This window comes from Balaenoptera musculus, chromosome 16 (genome assembly GCF_009873245.2).
Source record: "Balaenoptera musculus isolate JJ_BM4_2016_0621 chromosome 16, mBalMus1.pri.v3, whole genome shotgun sequence".
Lineage (NCBI taxonomy): Eukaryota > Metazoa > Chordata > Mammalia > Artiodactyla > Balaenopteridae > Balaenoptera > Balaenoptera musculus.
Window position 1 is genome coordinate 13,959,676 of NC_045800.1, and position 26,872 is coordinate 13,986,547.

Consider the following 26,872-nt stretch of genomic DNA (forward strand, 5'->3'; position numbering starts at 1 on the left):
TTATACTTTGAGGAGTGAACTTTCTTGATCTTTCTGCCCTTTTCTCTTTACCCCCACATCCCCATGCAGTGTGAGGCTTGTCACAGGCAGGAGGGAAAGGCCTTTTGAACCTGAATATTCTATAATGTCACAAATTTGTCTGCTCAGATGGTACAGAAGAAATAAATGAGAAAGGCAGACACTGATGCTTTGTGAGCTGAGGTTTTCTACCAGACCGCGGGGGATCTGTGTCTCCCATGTGGAGTAAGTCTAGAGGAGCTGCAGTAACAGAATGGCTGCACAATTTCCCAGCCCCTCTTAGATAGGTTTTTCAAATTAGAACTTCATTTTTGGAGTTCATGTTTGTTATACTGCATCAGACACATTCATATACAAATGTAAGAATAAAATTCCAAAGCCTAATATTAATGATCAAGGATTAGCTAGCATTTTGGATTGTACCCACCAGTCCTTTCCATTTTAGGAGATGATCTGACATTTCTTAAGGATATAGAGAGTCCCAATTTGCTTTTTTCTTAGCGGTACCTTTCAAGGTTGTTCTCTAGCTTAATTTTTTAGAAGTTCTAACTTTATTTGTACATTCGTGACATTTCATAAATTGCTTCGTTTTAAAAGGATTCCTTCTGAAGTTTCAAGAAAGACATACTAGAATCTTGCTTTGAAAAAACTGTCTAGGATAGTATCTTCCTAACTGAAGATAGAAAAAAAGTAATGATGGAGCTTAGCTTCAAAGCATAGAATTTTTAGATTGATATGCCAATAATTGTAGTAACAAGCCCTATTATAGTTTTCTGATCCTACCCAAAGAGCAGAAAAGTCCAAAAGGTAAACAGCCAAACTCTTTGCCACTTAATTTTTATAATCCTGGGTCTGTATTTTAGTAGGAAACTAACCCACTTACTTCTCAATCACATAAATGAAATGTTCATAAAAGCTATTTAATGCTCAGGAAGCCTTCATGAGCCTTTTAAAAAGAGCTTTTTGACATCATTCCATTTTCTGTTTAAAATCAGAGCTGAGTTTTGGAAAGAATTAACTCTTGAGAGGCCAAATGATTCAAGTAGAGCTGTCAGAAAGCCATGCTCTGTGAGAAGTAAAGACTTCACAATTCCAGTATTACTAAAGGACTCTGGTCAGTTGAGGAAACCATGGCCTGGGGTTTTATAGTTTGTTAAAGGTCTGTACACAATTTCTCAGCGTGGTCCTGGTGCACTGAAAAGCAGTAGTACCACCAAAGCAGAGCAGATTTCTAATAGGAGCATTTTCCAGCATGCTCTTGAAATTTTAACAAAACTTGGCCTTTTCACTTCCTGAGGGATTTTCAGCTAATCTGTTTTTCAGTACCATATTAATAAGCATCGAACAGAATTATTAAACTTGAGGTATGTGTTTGGTTTTAAGGTCCAACTGGAATATTAGCCACCTCAGAGTCCAAATCCATGCCAGTGTTGGGTTCTGTATCCAGTGTAACAAAAACAGCCTTGAACAAGAAAACTCTGGAGGCAGAATTCAACAGCCCGTCCCCCCCAACACCTGAGCCAGGTGAAGGGTCGTGTAAATTGGAAGGATGCACAAGTTCCAAGGTTACATTTCAGTAAGTAATGATGCTCTTTACTAAGTAGTGTGTAGAAGAATCTGTGATGACTAATTTGTGTGTTACTTTGCTTTGTTTCTCTTTAGATAGAGATTTCGATTTGGTTAGCCAATAAGTACTCTTCTTCCTCTGTTTGATGAGCCAACTTTTGATTCCAGGCTCCTAGCTTAGAGGTCTTATTCTGATGCAAAGCAGATATGTATAAAGAGAATTCCATCCCTAAACTGGTTTGGTAATCAGATTCTTCTTCTACACAAAGAATTAACTTGGATGATCCTTATTCAGCATCAGAAGACACTTAATCATTCTTTCAAGATTAAATATTTAAATCATCCCTCTTAATGGTTCATGAGCAGCCAAAGAAGATACTAGATCTTCAAACTTAGGTTGAAGGGTATATTTTTGCAACCTTATTTTCTGATTCTCAATTAAACATGTGCCTTAATATTGCTCTATTCTGAGACTGAAAACACGCTATGTAAAGAGTTACCTATATATGGCTTGAAAGTGGCACTTTGACTGTCAAAGAATTAATCCTGCTATTGAATGTGTTTCAGACAGATCTGGTGGAGGATCAGTTTGTTTTATAACAATGGCAGGCTCTTTTTGAAATTAGTCTAGTTTTGCTTTAGTTCTCTTGCCAGGATGTCAGCTGGTTTGTCACATAAAGAAAAGGAAGAGGTGAGACAAATCAGATCAGCAGATATTGTAATCATGGTTAATTAAACCTTTGATTTCCTGTTCTATCAGGGGAGAAAGAACCCTTTTTTGTAGCTATACCTGTCTTAGTTTAAAAGGTGAAGCCTGGACAAATGAAGTTGCGATTCAATTTAGATCTGTTTTTGCCAACTGGTATTTTCTTCCACTCTTGCGTTTCTCTTACTGGTACTATTAACTTTTTTCCCCCTCTTTTGGAATGAATGACCTTCTTTGCTGATTTACAGTTTTATCTAATTTCATTGTGTTTAAAAAGTACATTTTCTCCTGCAGTCATGTGTTTCCTTTCTTTTGACTGGAGTCATTTGAACAGTTCTAACAGAAAGATGATCTATATTCATTCTTTGTCTGTCCTATTAAATTTGTTTAGCACCTAATTTGACACCAACAGTCTGGCTACATTTGAACCAGTATCCAGACACAAAGCAATTTGGCTGAGACAACTTAGTTCTGAGAAATGCTTCAGTGTGTGTGTATAGATTTTTTTTTCCTTTACCATTTTACACAGATACTCTTAATCAGAAAATACTGCAACTCCTTCCTTCTTTTGTCTGCCTTTTATTCTCCAAAAGTAAGTGGAAATTACATTTCCAAGAAAGGAAATGAAATAATTGCAGGCCCAAGGTCTGCAAAATGTGTGCTGAATTGACAGTGAAAAGGATCCATTTGTTGACAGACACAGTTGTTAGATGCCATAAAGGCCTATGTGAAGCTCAATTTATTTCTCATCTTGCTTGTTCAATGACTGTTTAAGAGAAACGTTTCAATTTAATTTATCTGCTTAAAGCACTAACACAAATACTCTGTGCTGCTGTATTAACTTTTAAACTTTGTAATCTAATGCTTGATTATTCAGTTCTTGACATGCTTTAGCTGAAATAACTAACGCCATGCATTTTCATATTGACAGTCATTTAGCAAAGAAGAGTGCCTTTCTGAAAAATGTGTTTCTTAAGTACAATTAGACTATCCAAATGAATCCAAGTATCTTGTGTATGTACATGGTAATTATTCACTTCCCAGACGTGCTTCATTCATTTATGTTTAAACCTAGCTTTTTACTGAGTAAAAGAAGTTTAACTTAATGTAGTCATATGTAAGCTTTAAAAGTAAAAACTCATGTGATTTCTCAGGATACCCTGAAAGAGATTTAGCTACCAGGAATGAGAAGGGTTATTTTCAGGCTGTTTCTGGCTGGCTTTGGCTAGCAGGTTCATTCTGTTATACTAGCCATAAGGTAGAGGCAACCACATTGTCTTACCTCATAGACCTGATTTGTCACTTTGAAGTGAGATCAGCAGTTAAAAAGTGAAATGTTTCCTTTGCTTTTAAAAAGTGCCTTTGCACTCTGGTAATGGCACCCTTATTTTGATCTGTGGCGACACCACCGTAGTGTTTTTCAGGTGAGTGGTATTATCGGCTCTTGACAGGGAATCAAGGTCAAGGGAAGATATCAATCACAGTAGCCTCTAATGCATTACATTATTGCGAGGGCACACACACACACACACACACACACACACACACACAAGTCCCTGCCACTCTTACGCTCCCTTCCACCCTCCACTTTGGCCTCTGTGGCCTAGTATCATTCCACCCCAGCTCTTTGCTTTTGCTATCCCCTTTGCCTCAGATGCCCTTCCCCCAGTAGCTGCACTGTCTCACCTCTATCATTTCTTTGCTCAGATGTCATCTTTTCAATGAGGCCTACCCTGACCACCCTATTTAAAATTGTAACTCAACTCCCTTAAACTCTGATTCTCCCTTACCCTACTCCATTTTTCCCCATAACAGTTATCTTCTAACGTATTACATACTTTATTTATTATATATATGCTTATTTTCTCTCTTCCCCTCCTAGAATGTAAACTCCATGAGGGTAGGACATTTTTTGTCACTGGTGTATCTCAAACACCTGGAAAAACTCCTGCCTTATGGTAGGCTCTCAGGAAATACTTGTTGAATAAATGAATGAATGAATAAATACATTTTTAGTATCAATAAAACAGCAGAATATCAATTAATTAGAATATTCAGTTAACCAGCATTCCCCCATTATTCAGCAGTCACACATATACACACATATGTGTACATAAATATTAGATATTTTGGTTTATTTGGTTGCTTATTTGGGTTTTTAAACATTTTTTAAATGCCTAGGAGTCATTTACATTCAGTTTTGCATATCTTCTGCATCTTTGAACCTACACAAGATAAAGTTATCAGAGACAACAGAATACCCAGTTGTAAAAGAAAGATTTGGCTGTGCTCACTGCCTCAGGTGGACAGGAAAGTTTGCTAACCTACTAAGAAAACTTTTAAAGTGAAGGAAGAAACGAAGATGTTTTCTGCATAAGATCTTCACTTATCCAGAAAATTAAATAGCATCAGGCTATTCCCAGAAAGTTTATTTTCCTTTTAATAAATTCCTAAAATCAACATATGTGTATGTTCCAAATAACTGAGTAACTTCTATCTGGTAAATTGTAGAGCCAGAGAGATATATGGATTTATTTCTTAAGAACTTATGAGACAGCAAGAGACACCTTTCATACTTAATTGCAAGGATTAATTAAAATTAACATTCTTGTCACCAGTCTGAGCAAGCAAGGTTTTTTTTTAAGCAAAAAGAAGAAAAAGAAAGAAAAAGATAATCAGGACTTGGAGAAGCCTAATTGTTTCTATTTCTCTTTCAATAATAGCTTTAGAAATATTTGTGTCCTCAATTATTTCTAATAAATACATACTATCTAGTAATAATATCTTAAATCTAACAGTGAATTTGAATTTCATTAATTCCGACTAGTTATTACTCAAACAGGAATTATGCTCATAATCTCCCTTTATGCCATGAGAGGTAAAGAGCTGGCCAAGCAAATGAAGAGTATAAGCCTTAATTTTGCTTTCATGCTCTTTCCTTCTGATCCAGAGTATTCTGACAGTGTTAAAATAGAGTAAGACTCATTGATTCAAGCTAATCAATGGCTGGGATGGTCAATATAAAATAGGGAAAATTCCAAATTATAGAATTTTTAAAAGATAACAGTTTCATTACTTTCAGACAGCTACAGTACCTGGAAATAGGCTGAGTGTTGCACAGGGTCAAAAAAGCCAAGAATGATTTGTATTTTCACCAGTAAAAGCCTGTAGACTGGACGAGGGGTAACAAGGAAACACAGCATGATCAGTTTCCTAAACCAGCGTCTTTCCACATACGCACAGGGTGGCGAGCAGTGCTGAATTATTTCCAGAACTCCAGCTCTGCAGTGAGGCCTCGGGTTCGGATCTTGGGCTTGCTATTTATTATCTTTATGACCTCGGGCAAGTTATTTAATTATGTGGAAGATGAGGGTAATGATACCTACCTTGTAGGGTCGTCACGTAAATTAAATAATATATGAAAAGTATTTCAATAAATTCCTTTTCTATCTTAATATAAAATTATAATGTTGGGCCATTACTGGATTATCAAGGACAAAAGTTAGAGTTGAAAGCTTAGGTACTGAACACCTGGCTTATTGACTGGGCCAGGTTTCCTTGGGAAAATCATGTAACCTCTGTGTTTTGTTTTGTTTTTTTTTCACTTTTTGTTGTATTGTTTTTCTTATCTAAAATTGAGGCAAGTAGATGAGGCACTCTCCAGAGTCTCTTTCAGCTCTAGAATCCCAATAATTCCTCCCAAATGTGGTTGCTTGATAAATATGTTCACAGTTAAGATAAAGAACAAGAGTTAAGCACATATTTTTTACCCCCAACGTGTCTCTCAATATAGATTTACAGTAAAACACAAACCTAGAAATATAAAATAATTTTTTGAAAAATTTTAATTTTCAAACTACATCATAGGAACTTACAAATTCAGATTGAGATGATTGTTATCCTTCAGGGTTATATTCTTAGGGGTCAGGATACTCATTCCAACCCTGTCACTATTGCTGCAATCTTTAGAGCTATTTGATTAGAGATACCTGACACAGAGGAAATAAATTGGACAGTTCTTTCCTACCTGTTTATTCTGGGGTGTGAAAAAGTGGGTGAGAAGTAAGAGTGCTTTAGAGCCACCGGCGGTCGTGTAAGAGAATTAGAGTCAGTATTTTATTTTGGTCAAAAATGATATGGCCCATTTTAACCACTACTATATGTTCAACATATGTTTCCAAATGACTTTGGCTTTTGCAACGTTCATTCAATTTTTGGAAATAGCCATCAGTTTGCAACCATTACAGATGCATTTTTTAAAATGTGACACAGACCCATGACATGTCTCCCAGCCATGTATACAGAAAAGTACCATGCAATACAGTCAAGCCAAAGCTTGCTTCTTGAACTCCAGTTAGGTTGACAAGTTCCAAATTTACACATTCTGGGGTGTTGATTTAAAGGGTAACTAGGAAGTCAGTATTTCAGAAGCAAACATAAGTTGAGCAATAAGTAAGAAAATGCAAGTATAGTACCTAGCTATGGGTAAAGTTGTCTTCCATTTTAATCCTGTGTGAGGTATCTGAGACACGTTAGCTCTGTTATCAACAGAATGGGGAAATCTGATGATCTCGAGTGATGTAAGTGAAGTGAATTGGGAAAACATTTGGGGGTAAAAGCCTACAGCCTTCCATTGTATATGTTTCGCCTCTTTATTTTTAAAATTTTCTGTTACTCTTTATCAATATATATTAATATATATCCATATTATAATAGCGTTCATCTGAGAGGAAATGTGCTTACATCGCTATAAGCAGGATGTCTATGTTGATTATAGATGGAGGCTATGAGTAACGAGCCAGTTTCCAATTTGGAATTTGCTTTGGTGATGTTTTGTTGTTGTTACTAACGTTTCACTAACATTATGAATTCACTAACATTTATGAAGCCAGTACTTTCATGTGTTGTTTTAATTCTTCCAAAGGTACTGAGGTTTAGTGACAAACAATTTGCCCAAAATTCTGTTCCTAATCGATAGTTGGGTCAGATTTCATTTGAACCTTCTTCATTCTAACTTCAGAGCCCACGCTTTTGAGCTATAGCATACTGCGTTGAGTGTATTAAGAGCTGTAGGAATGGAAGGGAAGAAAATGACTGTAAGGTTTCTTCTGTAGGAAGCAATGATTCTGTAGTTAAAATTGCTCCATTTGCCCTATTCACATCCTGCTCCTCCCGACCCTACATACTCACAGATAGTGTCATCTCTTCCTTTTTCTTTCCTCCTCTTCCTAAGGCTAAAACTAAGCAATTAATACATCTTTGCCAGGGAAGAAAATGTTACCCAGTAAAGCAAAGAATTCTGAAAAGGAGAGCCAATCTGAATTAGCAAGAAGACTTAAAGAGATTGGAAAGAAATTGTTTTAGTGTTTTTCATGTCAAATGGCCAATAAAGGGGCATGCTTCACAAATAAACTTTGGAAATTACCATATTAGAATACCAGCCTAAGCTCCTTTAATCTTGGCATAGTTTCATGTACACATTTTTATTTATTTACATTTCAAATATGCTGAAGATTAGTCATTCCCAGAAGTCAAATACCTTGAAAATAGCCGACTGTAATCACTGGATTAGAAAGGTGTTTTACTAAATGATAATATGACAATATAAAGATGAATCACTGTGAATACAGTTGTTTTAAAACATACATTCTACAGCCCCAAATAAATTTCACTGTTGCATCCACTTTATGCTGCACCTCTGCGAGTCAGCTCCGCCTTTGGTCAATTACTGGTTAGCTCCTTTGAGTTTGTGGTATAGTGTCCATTGTCATCATATGTTAGAACATCTCTGTTTTAAAGAAAGGCAGGACAAATGGGCCTGCAGTATGGAGAAAGAGACAAGCAGATCTTACAGGAGTTCTGCATCACAATCAGGCAGAGATGCAAGAGTATCCTGTGTTCTCACAGCCTTGCTTCTTTGTCTCTGAACAGTCTCACCTAGAAGTGGCCTTACTTGTCTGTATTGAGCTTTATTCATCCGTGTTCACTTTTTCTATTAATTACCTTCAGAAAGGTGAATATCCTCCTGATAGTTACAGTTAAACAAGGGAGTCATCCTCAAGGAGGATTTTTCATTTCATCTAGTTACATCTCTAGAACCTTGCTTCAAAGGGGAGAACCCAGTTTCCATTGTAATTGGTGTGATTTGCAGTGATTTCATAGCTGTGTCCTCATCTTTTGGTCATTCTCAAAGATGCTTTTAAGCCACAATTGCCAGAGACCCTTCCAGTTAATACTTCTCTAATTCATCATGCTCCTCTTCAACCCCAGAGCTCCCCAAAACTCTAAGCTTTATCAAGCTCTTTAAAATTTCCTTTTCAACCATCAGACAGGAGGCTAGCTTGCCTTTTTTGTTTGGGAGGTCAAAACGGGTCACATTGTGCCCTAGAAGAATTTAAAAAACAAAAACCTATGTAGCAATTACAGGACTTCAATTTCAGTAGAAAAATGACCGTTTCCAGTGCAACCATTTTTATTTTAATTTGCATTTAATTTCTAGGTCTGTGATGTCTCTAATTACATGCGACCTGTGGCCCCGCACAGATTTATTTTTGTAAGAGTTCATCTTGTTTGAGCCATTAACTGAATACCAAAGGGTAGTTGATCAAAGATAAATTTTAGGTATCTCATGGTTAGTGTAATCTGTCAGATGTTTCTGTGAAAGAAAAAAATCTAATTGCCTTTCAGGTTTTGAATTAAAAGTAAGATTGACCTCTAACTGGTCTCTTCAGTTTTTTTCCCATTATTTCCAGTGTGAAACTAATGTAGAAAAATGAAATTGAAAAGTAATGCTCTTTTGCATTGGAGCTGGAGAATCTGAGCTTTTGAAATATGTTACCAAGTAGAAATTGAGATTCTTAACTTACTTTTAGGGAAGCTTGGCATTAAAATTGTCTCAAATATTGATCTCATCTGGAAATTCATTTGGTTAGTCATACAGGTATTACTTTAGAGGGATTTGGGTTAACATTTTGTTCAAATGGAAAATAGAGAAGTTTTTAGTGCTTGTGGTGGAAAGAGTAGGTTTTCTTCCTGTTACTCCCAACTCTACCATTTCCTCCCCTCCTCCTCTCCTCTTTTCTCTCCTTTTGTGTACGTGTGCATACGTGTATTTGCATGCATGGTGCGGAGGGGAGAAAGGAGGGCACCTTCCCTGTACTTAGTAAACATTTGTTTCTGAGAAGAGACTACTAGCTAGCAAATGAACTGCATGGAAGTTACTGCTTAATCTGATGCTCTTATACAATTAAAGGATTTGCTCTGCTCTCAACTGTAATCTTAGTACGGCTGAATTGTGTACGGACACTGCAGGAAACAGCTCTGCTCAGCAAAGCACTACTACAAAGGTTCTCCATGTGTTCCTGTACATGGACAATTAAGTTTTAACAACAAAATTAGCAGAACAACTGGATGTTCTGGAAGTTGAGATCTCCTCACTCAGTCTCTTTTTCCTCCCTTGTCCAAAGGAGTTTTCCTGTGGGCTGCCCAGAAGATCCGCCCGTCAGTTTTGTCTTACAGGTGTTCTGAGTTGCCTTACAGACAGCAGCTTCTTCCAGATTAATTGTTGAGGCTGTATTACACCTAGTGTTAAAATTCTGTTGAGTAAATCTCAAAATAACTGTTAAAATGCTGCTGAGTAATTCTCACTTCTCTCAAAAAATTAATTGCCTTCTAACATTTGCCTCCAGTTGCAAACACCTATGATTTTAAGAGACTTAGCATAAAATATATCATTTCTTCATGGAGAACCATATTGCTTTTGGTGCTTTGCCATTTTTTAAAAACATCTTTCAGTAGTCTCTGCAGTATTTGTGTTTCCTTTTATTTTTGTATAGTGAAGTAGTGGAGACTTAAAATTTATTCAAATAGAAGTTCTGGCTAAAACTTAAATGCAATTTCAGATCTGAGGATAAATTGACTTAACTTCTGAAACCTGATAAATGCTTTTCATTTGAAATACATTTTGTCATATAACTGTATGAAAAGTAACACACTGAATTCTTCATGACTTCCGGTCTTAAAAGAGAGTTTAAAGTATATAATATAGTAAATTTAAAGAAAAATCTTAAAATTTAAAAAACATTGTTCTGAAAATTAAGAATGAAAATGCAAACATTCTGTGCATGGCAGCTTTCTTGAGGAGCCAGTGTTATTTATATATGGTGTCTCTTGTGGAAGCCTTTATGTTCCTTAAAATATCTCTTTTAAATAATATTCACATTTCATAGCTGAGATCTCAATGGATTTTCCATGGTGACTTAAAGTTGTACAAAATTACAAAAAGCTTAAAAAGTAGCCAAAAAAGGTATCATACACATTTAAGAATCTTTGCCTGTGCTAAAATCAGTCGCAGCTCATGCTTTATCACTGATTTTGCTGGCGAGAATGGTCCAGTTTCCTGAGCCTCCCTGGGCCAGTGTATTTTGGAATCTGTAAATGTGCACAGTCCAGCTTATGCTAGAAGAATAAAAGAACTGGGACAAGGCTTCGTAGCGTGCACTGTGGTCTGAGATGTAACCCGTGCACTGAGATGGCTGTGCTGCAGTTTTTCCACCAAAGAAACTATGGCTCAGTGTGGACACAGAGGTCTTTGCCCAGCCATTGTTACCTCTGTTAAAAAGGAATTCTTGTTAATCTTACGGCAAACCAGCATCTAGAAGCTGATGTCAGATTTTCAACCATGGCGGTATTCTGTTGTTTAACAATATTATTTCTCATAATTTAAATGATATCTACTTTTCCCTCAAATAGAAGCTGACCCAAATTGGCAAACTAATTTATTCTTTGCACTAAAACGCAGTTTCAAAAAGTATACAAAGCCAAAAGAAATTAGCTTCGTTTTTTCTATCTTCATTATATTTAAAAGTATTAGAATTAGCAATAATATAGAAAGTTTCATCTTATGTTTGAAATTTTATTTTGGAAAGTTTTGGATAAGTGTGTTAAAATATCCTGAAAAATAGGGTGTCTGAGAGAAACAATAAAAACTACCTCTGTTGTAATGCCACTACTGTTCACTGCTGTAGTAACTGTATAAAGGGCTTGGGGGGAAAAAAAAAGTAAGACTTCTTATTTTTACACAAGGGAGAATATAAAACTGACTTCCTCTTTGGAGTTTTCCCAGGAAACTACTTTATAAAGACAAATTTAAATCTTTCCATTTTCTGTCCTTGAAGGTGGTAAATATGATTGTAGCTTTATCCATTTTTATTGTAAATGAAACAGAGTTCAGACCATCCGGCTGTGCGTCATCTGTTGGATGGCTGCCACAGACTAATGCAGGCGTCCCACTGGGAGACCAGAGAAGAACTATACTTTGATTCACCAGATTGTGTTAAATAGTCCAGCTGTTGCGATTTGAAAGATAGTTACCTCAGAAGTGAAACAGAAATGAACTTGGCATTTATGCCTCAAACCATTTTTACACTGTTTGGCAATCAGCTTTTCAGAGGTAGCATTTTGTAAAATAACTCTCACTGCTTAAAAGTTTCATTCACTGTAATGTTCAAAATGTCCCACCTTTATATTATCAGTAGAATTAAGCTTGAGTGATATGCAGAATTTGCATGAAATAAGCATTTTCCCCCTTCATTTCATGAGCTTTGATTGTATTCAGTTGAGCTCAGAACCATGTCTATTAGGGCTCTTTTGGGCATTAGTTAATTTGAATTGCAGCTGAAATGTTAGCTAGAATGTTGTTGAATATAATTGGAGTGTGGAAAGTTGATTTTGAAAGGAATTTCATTGAATGCAAACCATGATGTGCTTTTTAAAAATTAGAATGCTGCACTTTTATCTCCTGTAACACAGTCCGATAAGTCACTGAGTCCCTTTATTATAAAGTTCAACTTTGGCAATACCGTTTGCAACTGTTCTGATTCTTCTGGTACCAGTACCAGTTGGAGTCAGGTTTTTCCTTTTACCAGCAAGTGGCCTCATCTGCCCCAGCCCTACCTTCTGGCCCTCTTGCAGTTGGGGGAGAAGTAACTGCTTTCTAAAAGAGCAACCAAGTTGTACTTGGGCATCAGGCTTTACAGAGTGGTATAGATTGATATATTGTCTCCTAGCTTTTATTTTGCTTTTGGGTTTTTCTTTTTGTCTTGAAATAGCACTTAACAAATGATTTAAAATGACCCACGAAAAATATCTGTTTGATTGGGTTAAAAATCACTAGCAGTATGTTGTGGTAAGAAAAAAAAGTACTGGACAGGAAGTCAAGAGTCCACAATTTTAATCCTGTATCTGCTGTTAACAAATTGTGTGCCCTTGGACAAATCATGTAACTCACTCTTGTTTGGTGTCTTCACCTGACAAATGAAAAGGCTGGACTAGTTCATGTCAGTAATCCCTCTCAGACTGAACATTCCATGATTTTTTAGTCTTTATGTCACCTATAAAATTTAAGTCTTACTTGGAGATTTTGCAGCATACAGGAGAAGGTCTGCCGTACTTTTTATGAATACTGAATTTTAATTCCTTATTTGTGGTCATTGCTCTTAGATGAAGAATTAAAGAGGAAAAATTGAACGGAACAATAGTATACGGCAATTCCTATTGGATTGTTGCATTTGAGCAGCTGGGATTTTTACCTTGGGGGAGAAGCTTCAGATGTAACCTTGTAGAACCTGCCACTATGGCTGCCTAGAGCAAGAGCCTGGGTTCTTGGCACCGTCACTGATGGAGCTTTCTGGCTCTTCCCATGAGATGGGAATGGAGGAAGGCCCTTCATTCCAGAAGGAGCCCTGGGCAGCTCCCCATGGGAACCAGGAATGGACTTAATGATGTCAAACCAGGAAGAGCTATCTTTAAGTCACAAAGGAAAAAAAAAAAAAAAACGAGGGGTAGCTTGAAGGGATGGATTTTATATTTATAGTTCTGAAAGATGAAGCTGAAAACAGGGATTCAGATAGAATCAGTAAACATGCCAAAATTAGCCTGTGGCATCATTATCATGTTTTTGGAAGATGCCTTTGGTAAATAGCTGTGTGATGTTGTGGAAAAATCAGGAACAGGAAGATAGGAGCTTATGATTCTTGTCCTGGCTCTGCCACTGATAAGCTGTATAATTTTAGGTCAGGCTTTCCCTCTCTCCAAACCTCATTTTCCTCATCTGTAAAAGGACCAGTTGGACTAGATGATTGCCATAGTCCCTTTCAGCCTTAAGCCACTGGGATTCCAAGTCAGTGGTCGTTATCTTCAAGAAAGTAGTTACTCTGATTCTCAACACATAGAGAAGTTTTCCACTGTGCCAAGTTCAGTGATAATAAAGGTGTTCTCAAATTGGAGTGTACAGGTGACTTAATAATAGATTAATCTATTATTGAGAAGCCTACTTCAGGAAAGAACAATTCTCTGGACTGAGACAACTCCAGGACAGTTTCAGCCTGGCAATACAAAGTTTCTGAGTTTTCAGTTCAGTCAACATCATTTGTTGCTGTTGTGGAGCCCTGAGAGCACTTCCTGCAAGTTTTCAGCCTCCAGCTGATGAAGAAAGCATTTTAGGATGTGTTTACCACCCCTTCATCTGCAGACACACATGGGCATGAAAACTTCCATGGTAGTTCTACAAAAGTGATGAAGGTCAGTATGGGTTGATGGAAGTTGCTCACCTAGAATGAGACGGATACTTCCTTTGCATGTGTAGAGCAGACTGGCTGGCATATATACAATGAGGCTTAGACCCAGGGTTGTGGAACCACACTGGGGACTTGACCAGCAGACTTTGTGTGGCTTTGACTATAACAACTTTAGCTAGGCTGGAACTTGGAACTTCATTTTCTAGAATTCCCTTTCCCATTTGTTTCCAGGTTAGGGTTGTCTACAGGAGAAATTTGCACGAGATTTAGAAAGTGGGAGTGACATGATAGTCTTTATTTTTTTTTTTTATGCTCTGGAAGTCTGCCTAGGGCAGGCTCTGTTACAATTCATGTGCGTTGCCACCTAGTTGGCATGTGGCACAGCTGGCCCACAGTTTCTCCAGCTCCCCCCATCTCCCCCTCCAGCTTCCCCAAATCTTAGGCCAGGTGCACGTGCAATTCCATGTGGAAGGGCTCCAGTTTATCCTGCCGCTCATCTGCAACATCGGGATTGGAGATTGTGAAAGACAGATGCAGCTCTGGTTTGTCCTCAGCTTCTTGCCACTTTTCACCCATCTTCCTTTTCAGCTGCAAGACCTGTTGATTTCAGGCCCAGCATAAGAGACAGAGGCAACAGACTCACGTAGACTGCCTAACTCTCTCTCTCCATTGCTTGAGGTCTAATGTCTATAATGAATCCCTTATGCCATCCATGGGGGTTTTGCTTCTCTGACCATACCCTAATGGATTCAGCCTTCCAGGTGTTGCCTGGGTCAGAGAAAGTCAAGCCAGATACCACCTGGGTAACTACATCCCATATTGATTCCCAACGCACAGTAACAGATATCTTGAGAAGTGGATCCTTGGCCAAGGTAGATGGGCAGTGTCATGGTGTTTTCTAATGACAAGGGTGTTGCCAAATCCAGGCAAAAATAAAGGAATCTGTCCTCGCTACAGTATAGCTTTCCTCTCAGGTCATCTCTTTGCTTTTACCGCCTCCAAAGAAGACAGTTATGTGCTAGTCACTTATGAATGATGATCAAGTCACACGGTATAACTGGATAGCCTTATGGAATGGTTTTCAAACATTTGGACAGATCTCGTAGTACCAGGTGATAAAACTGTGGTCACTGGGTTTGAGTTTTGGTACCTGTGGCTGGATCGTGCAGGCCACTTTGTCTCAATAGTTGATCATTTGTTCTGTTACTTTCGTTGTATAAGAGAGACCTTCAGATCTACTCACACCAAAGCCTTGGTTTCTGCACATTCATTCTGAGCCTTTCACACACAGTAGTTCATTAGTATTTGCTCATTTGTTTACTCCACAAATGGATGTGTGCTGGGTGCTGGCATAGATCTGTGAACAAAGCTAAACAGTCCACCTCATGGATGTTTACATTTTACTTGAAGAGACAGACATTAAACAACTGGTTGCCAGTATTTAATTATAACTGTGGTAAATCCAACAAGGGAGAAGTATTAGGTGGTAAGAGAGTGTCTAAACCAGCAGATCTGAGCTAGGGGTCAGGGAATAGTAGAAATCAAGTCCTGGTGAGGGGCCGGTAGAGCAGTGGGCAGACCCTGGCCAACAGTTCACCAGTACACATCCTGACATCCAGAGGTGGATGTGGGACAGGGGCGTGCTGGGTCATGGTTAGTATCCCAGCATTTGCCAAGAAGACCAGATAAGTCTGAATAGCCTCTGCCCTGCCTACTACACACCCTTCAACCTCCAGGCATCAGGTCAGCAGTCCAGTACCTTCAGATGATGGCTTCTGACCTGACTTCTGAGAGGACTAGGTGCCCACAGCCTAATTTCCTGACACGTGAAAAGAGAAGAGTGTTTCAGGACATCTCTGTTTCCATAAGGAAATTGTTGCCCATTTAGCTTGAGAAGCAATAGCTTCTTAGAAGAGAAGAAAGGGAACCTCAGTGGAAAAAGAAACCACATTTGAAATTCAATAAGAAATTTCTCAAACATGATTCTCCTTTTTTAGAAAAAGTGTATGGTAACTTAGCATTTCAACTTCTTCTCTGGATTCTCCCATCTGCCTTTGTTCCTTTCCCTCATCCCTCCACAGGTCTGACCAGAGTTGTTCTTGCCAGTAATGGCAGCAGCTGGCATATCTCTCAGCTGCCCATCAGGGATGGGAGTGGTTTATTTCCCTCCTTGTTGCAGTCTCAAAACTAATCTGCAATCACATGTACCCCGGCACACAAGTGAGGGGTTAACTGGCTCCTTCCAGCTAAGTGGGGGTGGGACAGGAGTCTGGGGGTGGCAGGCAGTGGGGAGGTGTGCACAGAGTATCCAGGAGCTTTGTGCTTCTGTGAGAAGAGCATGCAATTAAGCAGGTAGGTGCATTTGCCTTTTTAACATTTATGCAGTTAATTGCTCTGACTTTTTCCGTCTTCTGGCCTTGTGCTCCTAATATGTAATCTAATAGCTTTTTTTTTTTTTAATGGCTGGCACCTCAAAGACCACTTTTTGCATGTTGATTAGACTTAGAATGTTTGGGTTTTTTGCTCGTCTGAATCCAGGAATCTGAAAGATAAATGTTTTCTCTCTCTGCTTTTAATTTTTTTGTTTAACTGTTCATCCCCTAGGCCTCCCAGTAACACTGGATGCAGGAGACAATACATTGGCAGTGAAAAACAAGCTGAACCAGTTGTAGTTTTAGATCCTGTTTCCACATATGAACCCCAAACCAAAGACCACGTTGCTGAAAAAGATCCAACTCAACACAAGGATGATGAAGGTGAAATTAAACCAGAATACAAAGAAGACAGTGTTGAAAAAATAAGAGATACAGACAGCTCCAACTGCTGATCCATAAACCAGAAGGCGGATGTGTCCAGAAGTCCTTTTTAACGAGCACATGCTTTAGTTTTGGTGTATTGGCAAGGGCTATAGACATTCTGTTCTTGTCACTGTATTCAGAGTATAGGTTCTTTTTTGATGTCACTTTTGTAAGTTCACTTATAAATATAAGTAAGCTATTTAGCAAAGTACACATTCTTTATAGTTTTTTTAATCTTTATAGGATAAGATTTTTTTCTAGTTACTGTATTAAGTGTGACTTCTTTTAGAAGTTTACAAAAAATTCATGTTATCTTTTTAGGTAATGTGCATACCACTAATCAACTGTAATGATGAAAGTTTGCAGCACTTGTGTATAATTGGATAAACAGAAGTGACTAGGTTAAGGTGATTTTAAAAGCCCCCAAAGAAGCTTCTGTTTTGGGTCTGATCCTTTTTTGATGGAGAAACTTCAGTAGCATGGGAATTGTTAGGCACTGTGGCATACAAATTACTTTCTAGGATATACTGAGATAAGCTTAAAATTCAGGAGCTGATGTCAAACTAGTAGTCCCATACCCAGTGTTAATTACACACATTATTAACTGTGGGATGAAAAACACATACTATTGATTGTGTCCAAAGCCTCCCAAGGACTTTGGAGGGAAGGCTCTAGTGGCCAGAAGGCAGAATTGAGGTGGAAGTCCAAACCCTGAATTTAATAGAGTATTATCTTGGTAAACCGTGTGTTCTGTGCTGTGAGTTAATTGTGTTTTCTCATGGACTCATGTGGCACAAGGACCATATTTTATCACAGTTCTTATGTACAGTGGAGATGGGTGACAAGCATACAATTGTCTTGCTTCACTGCTGTTCTACATTACACAGGTTTGTTGTTCTTTTTAAAGAAATTAGGTGGTAGTCTCTAAAAATACAATGTTTCAGTCTACCACAGTGAATAAATAGAAATGTAATCAGGGATTTAAAAAAAAAAAAACCTTATGCAGCTTTTCAAAGTTGATTGTTTCAAAACTGATGTTTGTTAAAAATAAGTGGTAATGTACTTGAGTGCATTTTTTTATGACAGTGATTCAGTAATGGTAATTTTACTATTAAAGAAAGTGAAAGGTTTAGTTTTGTTAGCATAGCTCAGCATGAAGCTGTCAGGTGTTTCTCACCTAAGGGCAAAAGAAAATGATAGTAATAATTGCAGTAGTTGTATTTTATTTTTGCACGTATGCTAAACATAGGCTTGAAAAGGTGGATAGGCAGGTAAATGTACTTCCTAAATTTGGAGATAATTATCTTTCTGTAGGCTCGTTATGCTTGATTGTTTCCATGTTCTTCCAGTGATGATTTTACAGTTACTTATCAGTTTACTCATAGGGAATTATAATGTAATGTTTTTCAACTGTGATTTCCCCTAATTGAATAATACTGCTATATGATATACTAACTACAAACTGCATTAATTCACTTAAACAAGTTCTGTTATGCTGTGATTTGAACTCTCCTCACCACACTTATTAAAAAGCACCAAGTTTCCCTTGTTAAAGGTCAATTGTGGTTATTGACATTTTTGGTTTAGTTCCCCAAACTTGACATTCTTTAATATGAAAATTGTGTAAGACTTGATAACTTTAGTAATTTTTAATAATCCACAAAATGGTTTATTTTGAGGAATTCTATTCTTTGTTTCTTCCTGCTTTCTGCATTCCTGTGTCTGTTATCAGTCTGATGGCATGTGTCTTACACATATTTAGGAATATAAAAATATGTACACTTGTCATTCCATATTTAACCACACACCCTTTCCAGGGTAAGAAGTTAACCATTTGTGAAATGTGTTAGCTGGACCAGGCAACATTTAGTCACTGGTACAGTATTTTGAAAGTGTTCTTGCCTTTTCTGAGCTGCTTATTTCTTCACCAACATCACAAAGCATTTAAAATTAATTTGCTAAAATTAATTCTAGCATCCTTTTGTATCTGAGATAGTCTCACATAAACTCCTCACCTACAGTGGTTTCAGCAGTTGATCAGTCCTGTGGAAATTCTGATTGGAGGGAATTAACAGGGCTGTAACCATCCCGCCTTGATTGGCCTGAGAAAAAACAGATGCGTGTTTTGGCTCTGGCTACTCACCGGTAATTCCTCCTTCCTTACCTGTTTTGTTAACAGTAAATGTTTGTTAGAAATGGCGTAGTACAGGTAGAGATTATTGTTAATCTTTCAGACCATTTTTAGGTTGTATGGTAGGTATAGTGTATAGTCTGTATCACAGAATCTTAAAAACAAAGTTCGGATGATTTTTATAAACGCACACTATACATGTTTAATCACTTTCATCGTGGAACAGCTTCAGCTTATATGGCAATAAGTTGTGGAGAATGGATAGCCGTCTCTTATCATCACTGACCTTAGGAAGATCATCAAGCAGCCCTTACTTACGGATTGCATTTGTTTTGAAGTTTCTTCGGAGCACTAACATTTCCCAGTCCCACTGCCATTTTTTAATATAGGGTATGATGAGTTTCTTTCATCTCTTTACATGTAATTCCATATATATATATATATGTTTTATATCTATTATATATCCTTTAACATATATGTAGAGAGAGAGAAAATATATAAATAGAAACAGTGCTTATCACTTTCAAAAACTTGAAATGCTACACATCCATTGGTGACCCCAATCCTCAAGTAAGGAAAAGGTGAATAGGCTGTGCTCAGCACTGAAATTAAAGTGTTGACTTGGTTGAGGTAATAAATCACCTCTTTGGTTAATTTAATGTAGTTATTCAGTTATTAACTTGGTTGTACCTTTTTTCTCTAGTTTCATTCATTATAATTTTTGTCACATTTCCAGGGCATACTCTCATACGATCTCCCATATTTCGTGTGTGTGTGTGTACATGTGCAGAGGCTATCTGAACACTCATCTGTTGTCTATTGCTAAGCATCAGGAAAGGCAGTAGCAACAACAAACTGTGACACAGTTCTCCCAACTTAGAGTGATACCAACCAGTTCTCCTGCCCTGTGCTCTGAGAGAATCTGCCACTGAGCCTATTTTAAATCACTGCTTTTACAGTAAGGCCTTGGCTCTGCCATAAGGCCATTACCTTCCCCTCTTAGTACTCTTCAAAAGGAGAGGTCCTCAGTATGCTTAGTAAAAACTTATAGAATATATCAGAAATCTAAACTTAGCCAACTCTCCCACAGGTCAGTACATAGCAATTTATATAATTTGGGGGAAAGACAAATGGTAACAGTTTGAACAGAGAATCTAAATCATATAAAGCAGTTGGATATTATTATATCTATAGATATGTGTTTGAATATGTTTATTTCTGGTCATCCTCTGCTATAACCCGGATACTGGCTTTCAGAAGAGACAATTCAGCCAATCTGTATGTTGCATCATTTTTAATCACCTACTAGATTCTGTAGTAAAAATGATTGGGCATTTAATTGCTTTAAGAATATTCATTCATTGATGGGTTTACTCACTTATGCTCATTCTTGTTCCAAAAAGGATCTAAGGAGACCCCCAAAGATATAAATGATAGATGAACAACTAAAATCTAGAAAGAGATGGGAATCAGAGAAAAGGGAATTAAGGGTAGGAAAGTGAGAGGAAGCTATTTGGCTCTTAAAAAAATCCGTGAAACAGAAGATGTACACCTTCCTGGCAGAGAGAGCTCCTAGTGTGAAAGATTTTTTTCAGAGATGTTCTGACTTGTAAAGTATGAGGTGTTTGAACTGAGTGTGGAGTTGGTGGCAAAAATATTGTACTCTTTTACTAGGTCATGACCCCCCAAAATGGACAGGAGAGCTCGTATACAAACAAGATCCCCATAGAAATGTGATGGCCAGAAGACAAGGTTCACAGGTATAATTCGGGGCAAAATACTATCTCTGTATTTCACCAAACAGTGAAATTAAAAGAAGAAAAAGCACACGAGTTAGTGAAGTTTTAGAGCAAAACCAAAATGAAGACATACTTGAGATCTCCCAGTCTAATAATACCAGTGGTGTGGTTGTCAGCTGGGGTGTGTGCAGCCCGTCTGGAGGACACTCATGTTTTGGCTGATTGCTCCACAACTTCTGTGGCGAAGATGGGCTCTGGGGGCTCAGGCAGCTCACCAGCCATGGCAGCCTTTTCAGCTTCCTCATTCAAGTAGAAAAATGTGTGTTCTTCACTGAAACCTATTAAAAACAACAATAAATTTTACTGTCTAATCCAGTGGTGCCAATTTTGACGTTCTTTGTTACATGATTTAAAGGAGATCATCTTTAGAACTGTCCAGAGGTGTCACATCACCATTAGGAAGGATTCTAGAACCACCTTAAAGTGGGCATGTCATTGTTTATACATTAACTGCAATACACTTGTTGAGTTTGCAGTGTACCCTTAGACAACATTCTGGAACATTTGGTTTACAGCAGACTTTGGGCAGAGGCCGAGCAGCAAAGGATAAGAGGAAGATAAACTAGAGGAAAGGCTGGTACTCTGCGTGAGACAGACCGTTGCCAACTGACTATTCCAAGGTAAACCACTGAGGATTTAGCCTATTCCGGTCAGGTTCCACGTGTTTCCGGGCAGGGACAGTGTTTTAATGGCTGAGCTTTTGACAAGATTTCCTACTCAGTCTCTCAGTGCAGTGATTTGGTTTTCCAGTTTTTTGGTCCCCTTCTTATTTATTGACCACTGCCAATGTCAGCGAAATCCTCACTAATCTGTTAATCCATTCCGGAATGCTCAGGGCTGGCACTGTCACCAGGGAGGGGCTGGGCCTCCAGTCACTAGAGTCCTTTTGATGCCCTGAAGCAGCTGTTTCCCTTGTGGTGAAGTCTGGCTAGAAATGTGATAGGTCATTGAAGGAACCTAAAGCTTCCACAAGTCAGGATGACAAAAAAATAATCAGACTGAAATGTAGTAACAGTATAATTTTACCTATTTGAAAAAACAAGCCTTCATGTTGTTACACACTAAACAATACAAAGTAACTTTTGACTGCCCTCGCATGACTTAGAAATAGTCTCCCAATTATATCTTTGTTTTCTAGAAAACAAGGTCATTACCTATGTTAAACGTGACAAATGAATAATTACTATTTCTCTTGGTCACTTTTAAAAAAATGCCTATTACTGAGTCACAAAGTAGGACTTCCTTGCTTTCATATTCAATAATTGGTATGTTCCACAATACATTCTATAATACATCTATCTTATTTTATAGTTTCATTTATGGTATACAAGTATGTCAACACTGCTTAATTAATGTAACTTTTTTTTTTGCAGTATATCAATTCTATTTTAAAATACAAAATAGTTTCAGAATTTCAAAGACAACTATTGGTCTCTTTAAATGTTTTTGCATGCTTTGTTTTGGCTATCACAGTCAGTAATATATAGAGTAAAAATGTATATTTGGGGTGTTGCTCTCCAGTTAGCCAGTACATAAGGTGCTTCTACCCATGCAGATTTACAAAGTTTGATGTCGTAAATGATTGGTTCATCTCTCTTGAGACCATAGCCTTTCCAAGGTACATTAAATTAACATGCTATCTACTTGAGTAAAACGAGTTGTTGCCAAGAACCACCAGGAAAACATCCACCTTTAACTTTCCTGGGCTGTGCAGAAAAACCTTAAGTATAATTTGGACCGTAACAAAAGGTAGGCTTGGAAATTCCAATCAATTAAGTCTATTGAAAAGCATCACACAGCCTATTCATCAAGATTAGGGCTAGAGTTTTAAACATTCAGGTAAATAGATAATCCATTAAGAAAACAATACACGTGGCAAATGCCATCCTAGTTTTGTCAGCACTTATTTATAGTCTTTGGATTTCCCTGCCCTCCTGCCGAGAGACTTCTATTCCCCCATCTCCCAATCTTTGTTCTCTTATTCATGGCTAAGCAAAACTAAGCAAGAAAGCAGCACATACCCAGTGTTCCATTCTGGACAAGTTCTTCCTCTATAGTAAAGAGGCGGTTGTACTTAGTCACCCGTTCGCCACGAGAAAGACCTCCCAACTTGATAAACCGGACACCAAGTCCAACGGCCTAAAGAGGTGGGGGAACAGCTTATTTTAAATGGAGTCATATTTTGCTAAACTACAAACAGTTCTTGAGGGAGAAAGGACACTGCCCCTGTGTGCTGTTTTGTTTTTACTCTCATTAAGTTAATTTCTCATTTTGTTACATGAGTAAAGTGGCCTGCTTATAAGCTGAAAGTGTCAAAGGTAAAGAGATAGTGTGACTGTACATCAGATGCTCTGCTAGTCATGTAAGCATGCTGATTTTTATCTAAGAACATTCTGGCCTTTCTTACTTCATTTTAGGAGGTAAGATTGCAAGTGCACACCCCAGTCATTTAAGTGTGCTCGTCATTTTACCAGGACTTCAATTTTTCTTCTTTTTAAAAGTTCAAAGATTTGCTGTCTGGGAGGAAGAAAGTCTTTTTCATAAAAGGTTACATGACTTTCTCTGCCAAAGACCGCCTTTCTCTGAAATACCAATTTGGGATAAAAGCAGTGTTTTGGCAATTCTGCAGTTGACCGGTTTTCAGCACTTACCAAATCGACAAGGCTGTCATCAGACGACTCTCCTTCTGCACTTCCAAAGACAGCGATGTGCTTCTTACCTGTAAGCAGAGGAATTCTTTTCAGTTTTAGATGGTATGGAAACAATCATCAAATATATGAGCCTCTGGGATCAAAATTTAAAATTTGCCAGAGATTTAAAACTGCGAAGAGTCAATTATTTGACCACCTGAGAATTCTAACCCAAACGTTTGCATTTTTATTACCCTGATTTTATTTGTTTACCCCTTTGTAGTAGTTTAGATGATAAATACTAAATGAATGCCATGTTTCATCAAATTTAACATACCATAAATTGTAAGAGGCACCATTATTACCGCTGTAGAGGAAAAATGCTCAAATTAGACTGACGCATTTCTAAGCTGTAAGACACAATTCAAGGTCAATCATGTTCAATGTGCAACTTTGAGTCAAAATATACAGTAAGTGCAAGGGCGTCATATGCCTAAATAATGGATTTCACAATTCATGTAAAATTTTATTCAAAGGAATCTGTCGTTCTGAATGTTGACTTATTAGGAAAGCAGTGTTGATAGTATTTAATCAATCACTTGAAGATCTCAAAACCCCTTAAAATTTGCACAGTCTACAAGACTGCAAGCCAAAGTTCTTCCTATCGTGACAGAGTTGTGTCTTACAGGCAGGAGTTAGAGCAGCAATCTGGAGTGGATGACAGAATGGCTGCTGAGAGGTAGGCCCAGGAGGAAAGACCAGGCCCTGGGGCATTCCATCCACCACCTGCACGCCACCCTGCCTGGGCCGTAGACCAGGGCAGCCTGCAGGCTAAGGGACTGCAGGCATTTCATTCCATCCTCTGGCACCAGCCCAGGCCCCTGGCTGCCAGGCTCGCTCTGAGTCCTGCTCCAGGTCTGAGACCAGCCTGCTGCCTAGTTCCTGAGACCCACTCACGATATGCATGTTTCAGGCCCTGTGCATAAGTGAACAAGACTCCCATGAACTCCTGGGAATTTACAGTCTAGTGGAGGATACCAGACATTAAATAGCCTACAAGTAATTGTGACCAGTACTACAATTGAAAATATAGGATAAGAAAGGTTCAGAGCAGCCAGTGAGGGGTGGGGGAAGTCAGGGAAGGCATATAGATATGAAGAGGTTTCATTTAAGGCAAAAAGACCTGAAGGAATAGTTAGCCAACTAAATGGTACAGGGCAAAGCATTCTAGGCTGAAGGAACAGCATGTTCAAAGACCTCAAGGCTGTAAAAAGTTTGAAACTTTTGAGGAGTTGAAAAAAAGCCAGTGTGGGCTAGTGATTGAAAAAAAAATCACTGTGGTGTCGTGTGAAGCTGAGAGGGCTGTGGCCTCAGCCACCTGTTTGCGGTAGCCCTCCCTGAAGGGGAGGGCCCCCGGGCAGGGCTGTTATTGGAACATTATGAAGTGAATCAGTAGTAAGCTGCATTTTGTTTTCCAGCACCGAATCACTCACAAATGGTTGGGGTGTTTTTTTCTTCCAAGATTTATTCCATGCTTTTTATTAACTGATATACTGCATATTTAAGTGCATTATGAGTCTTTCAGAGCTATACTTTTTACTCACTGTCGATAAGATTGGTCATTTCCACCAAGTCAGACATCGTAGTTTGATTTGTGTGTTTTACGATCAGCCCGCTGCATCTGAGGATGCCGATGTTCCCATCCTCTAGAAGTTTAGAGATGCTTTTGGAGGCGGTGCCTGCAATTATGTAACACTTGGAACCAAGAGCATTGTAGGTGCTGTCCCACTGTTCAGAGTCCTGGGTAAATATTTAAGAATTGATCATTACAATGTGTGGGACATCATCACAAAATGACAGGAATCATGCAGCACATAATCAGCTATACAGCTTTTTGAGACACACAAAACAGGGGTGGGAGGCTTGGTTTGTTTGCATCTGTGGCTTCATGTTGCCCGTACCACAGCCACACAAATTAACAAGCTTCATGGAACAGAAACTTAGAGTGATTAAATTTGAGCTTGAAGATCTAGTGAATAAAATGTTAATACACATTAAATGCTATTCTCCACATTAATTCTGATATCCTTCAAACACAGGCTCTTCCTACCCACTGTGTTATCCATGATGCTGCTGAAGACTGGTTGGTTAGGAGATTTTAGTGTTATTTCTGGTAAAAAGCCAACTGAAGGAAATGAGCCTGCAGGGACATAGACCCTCATTACCAGCACCCTTATTTTTTATTGGTGAGACCACCAAATGAAATGAAATGCTCATTATTTAAATAGATATATACAGTCTTCCCAGCCATTGTACCAGATTTCAACCTGTCCCATTAGAACAGGCCATATAGGTACATCTTATCGCATTAAAAAGAGTTGTGGCCAGAGCCTCGGGACAAGAAGCAGAAGATAGGTCTGGCAAGATTAAAGAACTAGGCTCAGCATCTTCCACAAGCGCTGGGTTGTAGCACAGGCTGTGAAAGGAAAGATGGGACTGAGAGAGCCTGGGGCTCCAGTAAGATCCAGCACTCTCTTTGTCCCTCAAATTTAAATAGGTGAGTTGTCTCAAAGAGGGTACCTGCTCACTATATCTACTGGTTCTCAAATGCATAAAATCAAGAACGTAAGTTTTGGGGCTTCCCTGGTGGCACAGTGGTTGAGAATCTGCCTGCCAATGCAGGGGACACGGGTTCGAGCCCTGGTCTGGGAAGATCCCACATGCCGCGGAGCAACTAGGCCCATGAGCCACAACTACTGAGCCTGCGCGTCTGGAGCCTGTGCTCCGCAACCAATAGAGGCCGCGATAGTGAGGGGCCCGCGCACCGTGATGAAGAGTGGCCCCCACCTGCCACAACTAGAGAAAGCCCTCGCACAGAAACGAAGACCCAACACAGCCATAAATAAATAAATAAACAAACAAATAAATAAACGTAAGTTTTGAAGTTTAAGTGGGTTAGGAAGAGAGAGTTCTATGGCACATAAACAACCCTCGTCAGAGGCATTAGTGTGAATAAATCAGAAACCTCAATATCTCACACCTTTTAAAAATATGGCTTTGTAACTTCTATGCATGCATAGTAACTGGATTTAGGTTTAAAAAACATTTGGCCTAGTTGAAGTCCTGTTTCCGTGAGCACTTGGAAATGATATGTGATTAACCTATTGAAGCACCAGCTAGCACATTGGGCTCACCTGCCATCAGTCAGGCTGCTTGTAAATACACAGGTATTCCTGAAGTGCTGGGGGATATGTGTTTCATTCCGTAGACAGGCACACTCCTGTGTGTTTCTGCTATTCATTTGCTTAGTAAGTGCCTTTTCTCATAAATGCCAAAATAAAGCAACTCAGCCCCAGCCCAAATTACAACACATTTCAAATCTACAGATCCAAAAGGAAGATTTTATTCTGTTTTATTATAAAATTCAAGTTGAATCCTATTACCTCCTTCCTGAAAGGATCAATTAATGCAATAATTGAAGGGAACTTGTTGATTAGCTCCACATACAGGTCAACCATCTCAGCTGCATTTTTGTAGGTTCCCATCATCACTTCATACTTTCCTTTACTCTGATAAGTATAAGGAAGATATTAAAGAATAAATGATGAATTCTTCAAACATTAAAGATGTGATTCAAATTCATTTTCA

General features: G+C 38.5%; 2 protein-coding genes across 16 annotated transcripts in view; one reads left to right on the forward strand and one right to left on the reverse strand.

The window, feature by feature from the left end:
- The window catches only part of SHTN1 (shootin 1), a 101,624-nt gene extending 83,406 nt beyond the window's left edge, over positions 1-18,218 (forward strand). For 6 of the 7 annotated variants that reach the window (XM_036828438.1, XM_036828439.1, XM_036828437.1 and 3 more), the window contains 2 exons: positions 1,402-1,594; positions 16,471-18,218. In XM_036828438.1, coding sequence (XP_036684333.1) covers positions 1,402-1,594; positions 16,471-16,693 — 416 coding nt within the window. In that variant the 3' untranslated portion in view covers positions 16,694-18,218. The remainder of the gene's footprint in view (positions 1-1,401; positions 1,595-16,470) is intronic. The other variant, XM_036828442.1, reaches the window with a different exon arrangement.
- ENO4 (enolase 4) overlaps positions 11,611-26,872 on the reverse strand; it is a 40,079-nt gene continuing 24,817 nt past the window's right edge. For 4 of the 9 annotated variants that reach the window (XM_036828445.1, XM_036828447.1, XM_036828450.1 and 1 more), the window contains 5 exons: positions 26,668-26,793; positions 24,829-25,024; positions 23,246-23,313; positions 22,616-22,733; positions 19,928-20,872 (listed from right to left, as the gene is read on the reverse strand). In XM_036828445.1, the coding sequence (XP_036684340.1) occupies positions 20,742-20,872; positions 22,616-22,733; positions 23,246-23,313; positions 24,829-25,024; positions 26,668-26,793 (639 nt within the window). In that variant the 3' untranslated portion in view covers positions 19,928-20,741. Of the gene's footprint in view, positions 14,464-19,927; positions 20,873-21,486; positions 21,558-22,615; positions 22,734-23,245; positions 23,314-24,828; positions 25,025-26,667; positions 26,794-26,872 lie in introns of those variants that run through there. The other 5 variants (XM_036828452.1, XM_036828451.1, XR_005016794.1 and 2 more) reach the window with 4 other exon arrangements.